Source organism: Vigna radiata, chromosome 8, assembly GCF_000741045.1.
Source record: "Vigna radiata var. radiata cultivar VC1973A chromosome 8, Vradiata_ver6, whole genome shotgun sequence".
NCBI lineage: Eukaryota > Viridiplantae > Streptophyta > Magnoliopsida > Fabales > Fabaceae > Vigna > Vigna radiata.
This window is the reverse complement of record NC_028358.1, coordinates 44,612,036-44,622,889: the sequence shown is the minus strand read 5'-3', so window position 1 is coordinate 44,622,889 and position 10,854 is coordinate 44,612,036. Positions and strand designations below refer to the sequence as shown.

Below are 10,854 nucleotides of genomic sequence, written 5' to 3'. Positions count from 1 at the left end.
CTTTAGAGTTCAATCTTTTCTGATGCCTCCCTTGACGAATAACTGATATTCTTAGCCTCTTTACGTTACTCACACAATGGACATTAGACTGTTACTCGAATGCTTCTCCCATTGCTGAACTGAACAGTGACAAAAAAAAATAAAAAACTTATGGATGCTACCTTGAGCTCTGTTCTGCACTCTTCCTTTATTTCCCTCTCCCAAGTCCTAAACAACGTCTCTTCTTCGACGAAATAAAGAATATCAATAATCTCAGGGAAAACCAAAAACAGAAACAAATGCACGGGGTTATGTATACTTATTCAACAAACAGAACATATGACATGATTGAGTCGAGCAACCAAAAAGGAATATGCATAACAGGGAGAAAGTACAAATTCGATTGAGGTAGTGTGATCTGATCACATTGATTCAAATGTGCTGCTATATACAAGTATCTTAGCATCCGATAGCTAAGAAGCCAACTACATAATAAAAGCTTCAAATAAATAATAACATGGTGCAAGCTTTGATGAAAATCCACTAACAAAAAAGAAGAAATTCAGAAAGCACAAAATATATTACAGAAATGGCAGGACAGAAGAGAGCAGGGCGGAGCGGAGCAAAACGGAACATACCAAGCGGAATCAAACAATGGTCCTTCCACCTCCACCAGAGCTCGAAGCTCCGTTCGAATTCGAAGAAGCAGCATTAACCACTCTCTCTTCCTCATATTCCCTATCATCCGTTGGAAGCTCAAACCTGCAAACAGGGCAAGAATTTCTAGAGCTCAACCAAGGAACAATGCAATCTCCATGATACTGATGCCCGCACGGTAACCTCTTCGCGGCCTCTCCAACACCCAGCAAATCCTTACAAACAGCGCACACCACAGTTTCACTCTCCGACGCAATTTTCACCGTCGGCAAGGCTTCCACCGCCGACTTCGACGCCGGCGGCGCTCCTCTCCTGCCTCCGCCGTCGGTCTCCGCCAGCGTCTGCAGCAACGCCTCGTACTCCGCCGCGTCGACGTAATCCTCCGGATTCCCGACGTAGCGGTCGGATTCCGGCACCCTGAGGCGGAACTCAATGGAATTGTCCTCCAGGCCCATCAGAATTTCTGCCCAATCCAAGATCCGGTTCCGCATGCTCCTCGTGCGCGTCGCCAAATCCCTAATCCGAAGACGAAGCAGCTCGCGCCTTCTCCTTCTCAGATCCTCGTCATCTCCGTGCGGATCCTCGTTGCCGGAGCGATCCTCCGCCTCCTCATGCTCCTCAAACTCCTCGTCGCCGTTATCGTCATCGTTCTCGATTTCGTTCTCATCGTCGTTGTCCCAGCCTCCCAGCTCGATCCTGAGGAAATCGTTCTCCGGAGAACGACTCGGCGGCGGCGGGGGCGACGCATCATCGTCACGTGCAGATTGCGCGATGAGGCGAAGCACCTGGAGAAACTGCGAGCCAAAGTAGGGGTCATCGGAGGAAGCGGAGGGGCTGCGCGAGCGCGACGGCGTGGGGATGGTTTCGACGAAGCCGTTTTTGCACTCTCCGCAGACGACGTCGGGGAGATTGGCGGGCGTTTCGACGGAAACGCGCTTCTCGCAGTGATAGCACCAGTATGGCGGCGGAGGCGCGTCAGCGGCTGGAGGCGGTGTCTGAGACGGTGGTGCTTCCGACATGGTACGGCGGAGATGGAAGGAGCGGAGATAAAAGAAATGGCAGGGTTTGTTTGGAAGGTATAATAAATGGATAATAATGTAATAGTAATCATAATAATGATAATAATATTAAATAATATTAATAAAAATAATAAAATAATAATGATAATAATAATAATAAAATAATAGTTATCCAGTTATAGTCTTTTATTATCCTTGAATTTGGTAAAGGATCTTTCTCATTTTTGTTATTTTAGTTTTTGTGTTAATTAGTTGGTCTCATCTAACGTCTCATTTTGGCCAATATATAATTAAATAAATAGTAATGAAAAATTGATCTTTTCTCAACTCATTTCATAACTTCTTACCATGCAATTACGGAAACCCTAATAACTACATTTTACTTGTTAAGAACCTTACACATCTTAAAAGATCAAATTATATCTATTTTAACCTACTTTAATTAATAAAATATATTTTAACCTCACATTATGTTTTTTATTATTAAGAAAAAAACTCAAAACCACTTGTTTATTAAACAAACTCATAAACTAGTTAATATCTATCTTTTTAATGACTAATGTTTAATAACCGAGTCTAAATATGTTATAACAAGATGAACGATAATCATTACTTGGAACTTTTGTATGATTTATGTATGTACATATTAATTATATTAATTATATAGTGAGTTGAATATGATTTTCATATTTTAATTTTTAATTGAAATTAATCTCTTTTTAAAATTTGTTTAATTTAATTCTATTAATCTTTTAATTTTATAAATATACGAGTTTAATTTTTTTGACTAAATTTGATTAAGATTATTTAATATTGTTAAATAAATTTAACAAAAAAATTATTTAAAAAGATTAAATTAATCTATTTTACAAATTGAAAAATTAAATTAAATCAAAATTTAAAAATTTAAAAAAGATTTTAATTTTAATTTTCACTAAAAATTAAAAGAAAAAAATATATTTAAGCCTTATGTAATTTATTTAAGACTAACAAGAGGTGTCTTAAACAAAATGTTAAAATGCAAGTTTTCACTCAAAGACCGCCTCATTAGTGAATACGAAACAAAGTCCTGAAACATTGGTTAGCTTGTACCCTTTTCACATTGCAGTAGTACAAATTCTAAGTGCACCCTCCTAATTTTTAAAGTGATGTTTTACATTTTCTAAAATTTAGTTTCAAATTATTTGTTTTCGAAGAGTTAAGAAAAGTTTTCTAAATTTTCAGTACAGTATTTCTAAAATAAAATTAAAAAAAAATAAATAAATCAAAACATAAAATGAGTTTTTAGACGAACTTTTCATAATAAATTTTGAGATAAACTTTTCAAAACGTATATGACATTGATTAGAATTTGTTTTCCAAAATAAATTTTTTAAAATACATGAAATATGTTCTGGAACATAATATTGAGAATAAGATTTGTATAATCTATAATAAGGTTTTTAGAATATATGAAATATTAGAATGAATTGTTCTTCTTCTTCCTTCACTCACTGAAAAAGTGCAGTAGAATGGATAATGGAGTTAGAGGCAGCAGCAGAAATGTTGGCAGTGACAGCAATAAGGTAACATTCACTAAGAAGAAATGTCTCCCCCTTTTCACTATCAAAGTATCTCTGCAAATCCTTCATCTTTCCACTACTAATTAAAGGACTCTTCTTGACTTGAAACACCATTTTCCTTTCTACCAAAAACCCACCATTTTCTCTGATGCTCATTGCATAATCTTTTACTCCCATTAATCAAATCAACCAAAAACAAGTTATCAGGAGGTAGATTACAGATACTTAAAAAGTAGTACATTACAGATACTACCAGAATCCCCAACTATTCAGATTTAGAGCATCAGTATCATACATTTAGTACAGTAATTTCTAATACGTGTCTGCAACACTGCTAAAACTCTGACTGATAAACCTATAAAGCATTGAAATTACTTACTAAACGCATTCAAAAAGTTAGAATCAGTTCACAATTTTACTTCACCCAGGAGTCTGTAGAACGCCATTACACTAAATCTAACTCCCAATAATACTGCCGTCGAATTGCGTATCCACCAGTATAAAATTTAGACAGTTTGCGTGAAGGCTTTTAAAGTTCAAGCTTTATAGTCGCTGGCTTTTTAAAAAAGAACACACTTTTAACTTTTTCTTCTAAATTTCATACAAGGAGGATAGGATTTTACTAATTGTAATACACAAAACGGGGTTTCTATGCTCATATTCAGTGTCAATCATGCGAAAAGAGCAGATTTCTACACGGCAGGAGAGCGGAAAATAAAATAAGACAAAAACAATTGTTCTCTTCAAATTTACAACCGAACTGATTAATAAAATATGATACATCCGACACCATTTTAGTACACTTACATGATACATGGGTTGCACAAGAGAACGAACATCATCAGAACATATCACATTCTCATCAAATTTACAAAGGCACGTCTTATCAATAAGTTTACGAATGAAGATCTAATGGTGAAACCAATCCTTTGAAATTATTATGGTATTAAAGAAGTACTGCAGGCTCACTGATGCTACCATCAAAATTAATCTTGCAGGATTCTGGAAAATGGAAACCAGCCCCGTCCAGACCAGCCTTCGTAATGTAAGGGCATGACCTCACGTCCAAGTATTGCAGAGAACTGCATTTACCCGCAATAATGCCTATACCTGTGACTGTGATCTTTGGACAATTACCAACCTTCAAAATCTTCAAACTCAAGGCAGACTCTTCATTGCTTGTGAACTGAAAAGAAGCATCGGTCAACTCTTCACAGCAACCAATGTCCAGTGCCTCAAGGTTTCTACATTGACTTAAAACACATCTCAATGAGGAATCAGAAATGTTTAGACACCAATCCATCCTTAAGTTTTTAAGGCTGCTTCCACAAGCAGTAGCTAGCGACTTTATGGCATCGGCAGAGACATCCCTGCAACCTCCAACGATTAAAGTCTCCAGATTACGACAGCATTCGGCCAGGGATAATATGGTTTCATCCCCAATTTTGTAGCAATCTAAGAGTTTCAATGTCTTGAGTGAAGATGAACAAGCCTTAGAAATACTAGAAACTCCAACATCACTGACATTACTGCATTTATTGATGTCCAGAAACCTGATCCGATGACACCCACTTGCAAGGTATATCAGTCCATTGTCAGTAATACTTGTGCACCCTTGCAATCCCAACTCCTCTAAGCTACGACAATTTTTGGAGAGAGCTTCTAATACACCGTCAGTAACAAATCTACAACCAGCCATGTGTAATATCCGCAAGTCAGAACAGCCTTTGGCAACGGCTGAGAATCCCTTGTCGGTCAGCTTTCTACAGTAAGACACATCCAACGACTCCAATAAGGAAAGACCTTCACCAATAGCTTTCATTCCAGCATCCGTAATTCCTGCATATTACACAACAATAATGCCCTGTTAATCATAAAACTTGAACCCTCCAGATTAGAAAAAATAGCTGACTAAATAAAGGACACCCTTTAAAAGTGATGTCAAATCTTTGTTTTTAGTCCTCCGTCCATGGAAGTTAACTTAGCAGAAAAATTAGAAAAACAATCAACAGTCGTAGTAAATCAGAGTAGAGAAAATCAAGATTTGAAAGGCAAATCAGAGAAAAAAGAGGAAGAAGAGAGAAAAAAAGGAACCTTTGCAATTGTACAAATTGAGGATCTTCAAGCAAGTGAAGCCATTAGCGATGACGGCGAGGTCGGAATCGGTGACGCCGGGGTAAAAGGAACGAGAAACGGACTGAGCAAGGTCCAATTCGACCAAGCGTGTGAACCTATCGGCCATTTTTCGGAGCATGTGGGGACCAGCACGTGCCGCGAGCTTCTTCCTTTCGGTGCTCTGCAACCGAAGCCATCGCTTGCAGACCAAACCGAAGGTTTCCTTGTCCTTCTCAGTCTCCACCCGCCCCAGAACGGAACGGAGCTCGTCGTCCCTTAGAACGTCGTTTATGCAGAGCTTCGATCCCGATACGCCGTTGCCATGGATCGAATTTGAAGCCATTGACGCAGAGGAAACCCTAACCCAATGAGTTTGGGAATCAGAAGAAGAGAAGAGAAGAGAAGAGAGTGTGGTCGAAACAGTGTTGAATGAATAAAAAAGAAGCAATCATGATGATTCTTCTAAATTACGTTGCCTCATTCCAATTGTAATTATTATTTTTCTTCTTGATTTTAATAGATTAAAAATCTTTATAAATATAAGTGAAAGCACAGGTGCTATAAAAGAAATTAAATAATTTTTAAAATTTTATTATAAATAATGTTTAATATATTTTTTATCATAATGTTGATATTTTTAAGAGAGTAAAAATGTGATGTGATAATAATTAAAAAAGACATTATAGATGAATTTTAATCAACATGAACAAAAGTAATATTAACAATATGTAGAAATCATTTATTACTTTCACCTCTGTTTTTCTCTAACATTCATCCAAATTCACTATTTTAAATCCATTTTAAAAAACAAACAAACTTAATGTTCTTTTAGAAAAAAGACATAAATCTATGGTATCAAATTCTAAATAGGCCCATCAACAACTAATTTACAAGTAATTTTGGCAAATGACAAATTTAGCCACAATTTCATTCGCAATAATCTTCCAATACGTTTTAACCACGCTACTATTTGCCTTCTTAGTAGTTATTTATAAGGATAGAGTAAGAAAATACCCTTTAACGAAAGATGTCACATGCATCGATTGCAAGTGAAAATATTACCTTCACATATGAAAATAGACATCACTATATTTTATTTTAGTACATGTTACCAAAATTAATTGAAAATTATATATTTTTTAATTTACAACAAAACCATACTACACTATTAACGCAAGTTCAAATTAAACTTAGATTTAAACATGCACCAAATCCCTTATCTAAAAATTCACAACTTGTATTCAGATATGAGTGATGGACATATTTTGCAATAGTTACCAACATAGTTAAGAGAATATCAACCACTTTTCCACCCACCCAAGGTAAAAGAAACAACTAAAGGAGACAGTTTCAATCTCTTTCATCTGCACTATTCAATATATCAATGAATAAGAGGAACCAATTGTGTAATATCTTTCATTCACACTATCGTATATAACAATGAATGAATCAAATATAATCTATCAGGGAACAATTGTGCAATCCCAATGAGGTTGTTGTTGGCTTTTGATATAGTCCTAACGACCCATTAAAGGAATGGTTGTTTTGAAAAATCAAAAGAAATGAACTATATGGTGTATGAGTAAGGCAATTAGTGAGATTTACAAGGGCTAAGAACACTCTCCTCCAAAAACTGACTGAGTTGAGATGTGTATAATTTTGGGTCATTCCTGAAGTGGTCAACATGGGGTGAGGACACAAAATTGCATGCCCTCACATCATGTCCAGCCCTACGCTGAGCCTCTACAAACGATTCCACAGAATCAGCAGGAATAACCCTGTCAGCAGTGCTATACATGTATAACTGTGGACACCTTGGTTGTTTTGATGACAACATGCTCATAACATCAGAGAGCCTCCTGCATTTGAACAAAATCATCATATTAGGAGCAAAGTTATCATATAGGAATTTAAGATTACTATTTAAAGATGTCATATATGTAAACAAATGTTGAATCTTTATCTATTTAATGTCTAGTCAAGTCTAGTGAATCAAGACCAGAAAGACCATATGGAATGTTCTCCTATTCCCAAAATTCACACACATACAACTTTCCAGCAGTGAAGTTTGTTAAAATCTTGACTGTATAATGTTAAATTTTAGAAAGGGGATTGTAATTTGCAAGATATCACTTTTTCTAGAGAACCAACCGTAGCAATTCATATTCAAGTTCAACTCCAGAAAGTCAACAATATACAATCGTGTACACTCCTGTTTTAGGACATTTGAATCTCTAAATTGTCATCAAATACGATCATATTGCTCAACCATTATATTGTTGTGACAGTTTTTGATCAACAATGGTCGAATACCCACATAAAATAGCTATTTTCAGGAATAAAAACAAGCAAAACTTGGGATGAAATATGAACATTTTTATAAAAACAATCAATTGGAAGAACAATGAGTCATTCTTTACCTATTTATCGAAGGAAGATCCAGAATGATCCCAAAAAATTTCTTCAGAATTAGTTGCAAAGCTGCTTCTGTTACCGCAGGTTTGAGTCCTAAATCATCTTCGCTGCCAATGGATACTTTAATGCCAGATTCATCAGAAAACACACGTCTTTTTGTTGCAACACTATTTTTCTTCAGAAATGCTGCAGAGAAACCCGAGGCCCACACCTGTAACGGTAATCAGATATTTAAAATCATATCTCCGAATTTTGCATAAGCCTCAACATTTCTAAAACCAGGTATCACTTTAGACATTTTAACGTAAGCCTAAAATATAAAAAGATTCTTAAGGGCTTCAAAATAACTGATATTAGCATAACTTCATTCTTTTCTATTTAATTATCCCCACACCTAGAATAAAGGCGAAATAAAACCGAAAAAAGTCAAAGATCTCAACCAAATGTTGCCTCAATTCCTTAGATATAAAATAAAGCACAATACCCAAGACCAAGTTCTCGATTGATCAATCTATTGCAACCCAAGAAGGCAACTTAATTGATAATTTTGACAGTGTATAGGATAGCAGTGTACAGACATCGTATCAAATGATAACACGAACCCTGGTGAAGGAAAAGAGAACACACGAAATATACACAACAAACAGCTACGTTCATCAAGTTTCACAAGGGATAAGAATTTACCTGTGGGTCAGGATACGCAACAGGTGCAGAGTCTACAATGCATCCCTTAATCCTTTCCATGACATTTGGATTTTGCTTCTGAAAATGTTCAAGAATAACACCATATCTGCAACAATGAATACCAAACCAATGAACAAACACAACAGAAGAACACTGTAAAATTCGATGCTTGCAAATTACACATTCCACTCACGTTAACCATCCAGTGTTGCTGAAAGTATGAAAGACGAGATTCTTTCCATTTTCCCCTTCCAACCAGTCAGCCAAGTGGTCGACAAGCATTTGAACATTTTCCTCGGCCTTTCCTCCGGGACGATAGCTCAGGATCTCACCCATTGAAAGTGTAAACGTAATGACATGAAACCCCCTTGAAGTGTACCACTCGGCATACCTTTTCAAGTGTTTCTGCCTTGCTCCCAACCATCCCAGCAACACCACCACTGTCCTTGACTTTGTCAATGAACAACTTGAATCACATAAAGCATTCGGGTCGGGCAAATGCCATTTATACATGCCCTCTGAAGTTGAATTGGAGGCACCATCTGAAAGAGTAGCAGGCCTTGACACTTTGCGCAAGTCAGCCGAGTGATAATAATTCCGAAGAAGTGGTGACGAGAAAACTGAAGAATGGTGCAAATTTGAAACGCAATTGTGACCCAAACTTGGCACCCGGAACTGAACATTGGGCACAGGCACCGGAATTCGGGTCACAAAAGAGAGGTTAGCAAGTTTTGAATCCGAAATATGAGAAACCCACAATGAATCTGATTCTTGTGCGTTCCTACAAGATGTAGAGGTAGAACCATCAAGTGATGATCCACCGAACGGCAATTTATCAGACACATCAGCAGAGAAAGAAGCAACAGCAACCGCAGCCGCCGCCACAAGAGGTCTTTGAATGGCACCAGAAAACGAACTCATTGCAGTAACCCAACTCAACTCAACCCAGAGAAAAAGCTTATGAAACCAAAATCATAACCCTAATAAGTAGCGAGCAACCCTGTCTTATCTGCAATCAAAATCCCCGACCCAATGTGGGAATTGCGAGTAAATACCAATTTTTAGAGGAAAGAACAATGCTTTAAGGAAAACAAAGAGAAACCAGCAAGGAAGAATAAAAAGGGTTGGTGGGGCTGGCACCCAATTGGCAGGAGAAAGAAAAAACGTGCACCGCAGAAATCACACGTAGAAAATACGCGTGGGAATAATAAGAACACAAAAATACGTGAATAATAGAAAAGAAAAAGGTAGGGTAGGGTATATAGAAAAAGGATATTCTGTTGCAAAAAAGTTTATTCCTTTCGAATTGTACCTGAAAGAAACTGGAAACGTATGAATGAACCGGGCTGTCAACGTCGTCGTTTTGACAGCCCAATTCGATCGGAAGTGTGAACACGCCCACCCAGAAGCTTTCTTTTTCGCGAATTGGGTATCCTACAATTTAATTTCAAACCTCTTTGTAACCTAAAGATTCCATATTTAAAATCAAAATAACTGTGACCGTGATGACGAATGCGTCATACAGATTACGCCACGTAGCGGACTGTCACTAGATGAAATCCGCCTCCAAGAAAACCGGGAAAAGGTATTATTAATGTGAAAGGACTTTTCTGCCCCTATATGTTGTAAATTTAACTGGAATATTGGACCAACTGATATAACGGTTAGTCAAAATAAGTGTCTATTCCTAAGATAAGATTGAAGAATAATTCAAAATTGAGAATCTGGTTTTAATACAAAAGAGATGTCTGTGCAGAAAGAAATAAAAAAAGGTAAAGTAACTTTGACTTCAACGAATAACCTTTTTCCCGTTGCATGATCTTATAATCAAATGTGAGAGTAGTCAAATTTCAAAGCGAGTTTAACTGTCCAATGCCAAGTCAACAACGGTGCCTTAATATGATTTTTTTCATTTTACAAAGAGACAAAATCAAAACTGAAATATCCAAAACAATAAAAATATGTAAAACATGTTAATCAATACGAAGTATAATACTAATACTACTAATGCTAGTTAGTAATAATACTACTAATAATATTAGTATTAATAATATTTAATAATAAAAATATATATTTGAGTAATATATTAAAAAATATCTGATTAAAATATTAATATTTTAAGTGGTACAGTGTATTACGTCTCCTATTAAATATCAACTTTTATCTATAAATCAAAATCCAAACAATAAAATATTAATAATATGAAAAATCAAATCCATAAAAAATCAGATATCTAACGAGTAATAGAAATATAAACCAAGAGTAAGAACAGTGGATATTGAAACTAAAAAAAACCTGAAACAGTATTGACATGGATAAATAGAAAATCGGCGGAGGGAGAAAAAGTGAAATAAAGAGAAAGACGAAACAACCAATTAAATTTACAGGTGTCACCGGGAGTGGATATTTAAGAAATTTCAATT

At 36.3% G+C, this 10,854-nt stretch overlaps 3 protein-coding genes across 3 annotated transcripts; all 3 read right to left on the bottom strand.

The window, feature by feature from the left end:
• Window positions 1-332: 332 nt before the first annotated feature.
• LOC106769856 (E3 ubiquitin-protein ligase CIP8) lies at window positions 333-1,720 on the bottom strand. The gene has a single exon (XM_014655634.2). It carries the CDS (start codon window positions 1,653-1,655, stop codon window positions 627-629), a length of 1,029 nt encoding a protein of 342 aa, XP_014511120.1. The 5' UTR covers window positions 1,656-1,720; the 3' UTR covers window positions 333-626.
• Window positions 1,721-3,939: 2,219 nt separating this feature from the next.
• Window positions 3,940-5,803, bottom strand: LOC106769838 (F-box/LRR-repeat protein 4). Its single transcript, XM_014655615.2, has 2 exons — window positions 5,312-5,803; window positions 3,940-5,056 (listed from the first exon to the last, which is right to left on the bottom strand). Exons 1-2 carry the CDS (start codon window positions 5,673-5,675, stop codon window positions 4,164-4,166), a joined length of 1,257 nt encoding a protein of 418 aa, XP_014511101.1. The 5' UTR covers window positions 5,676-5,803; the 3' UTR covers window positions 3,940-4,163.
• An 865-nt stretch (window positions 5,804-6,668) lies between these two features.
• LOC106769668 (transmembrane protein 53) lies at window positions 6,669-9,890 on the bottom strand. Its single transcript, XM_014655384.2, has 5 exons — window positions 9,744-9,890; window positions 8,625-9,440; window positions 8,432-8,537; window positions 7,753-7,958; window positions 6,669-7,191 (listed from the first exon to the last, which is right to left on the bottom strand). Exons 2-5 carry the CDS (start codon window positions 9,350-9,352, stop codon window positions 6,924-6,926), a joined length of 1,308 nt encoding a protein of 435 aa, XP_014510870.1. The 5' UTR covers window positions 9,353-9,440; window positions 9,744-9,890; the 3' UTR covers window positions 6,669-6,923.
• Window positions 9,891-10,854: the final 964 nt, after the last annotated feature.

Coding starts and splice junctions, on each gene's coding strand:
- LOC106769856 (XM_014655634.2), bottom strand. CDS start 1,655: ATGTCGGAAGCACCACCGTCTCAGACACCGCCTCCAGCCGCTGACGCG.
- LOC106769668 (XM_014655384.2), bottom strand. CDS start 9,352: ATGAGTTCGTTTTCTGGTGCCATTCAAAGACCTCTTGTGGCGGCGGCT. Junction 8,538..8,624: donor AGCAACACTGGATGGTTAAC/GTGAGTGGAATG, acceptor TCATTGTTGCAG/ATATGGTGTTATTCTTGAAC. Junction 7,959..8,431: donor TTGCGTATCCTGACCCACAG/GTAAATTCTTAT, acceptor TTACCGTTACAG/GTGTGGGCCTCGGGTTTCTC.
- LOC106769838 (XM_014655615.2), bottom strand. CDS start 5,675: ATGGCTTCAAATTCGATCCATGGCAACGGCGTATCGGGATCGAAGCTC. Junction 5,057..5,311: donor CAATTTGTACAATTGCAAAG/GTTCCTTTTTTT, acceptor TGTAATATGCAG/GAATTACGGATGCTGGAATG.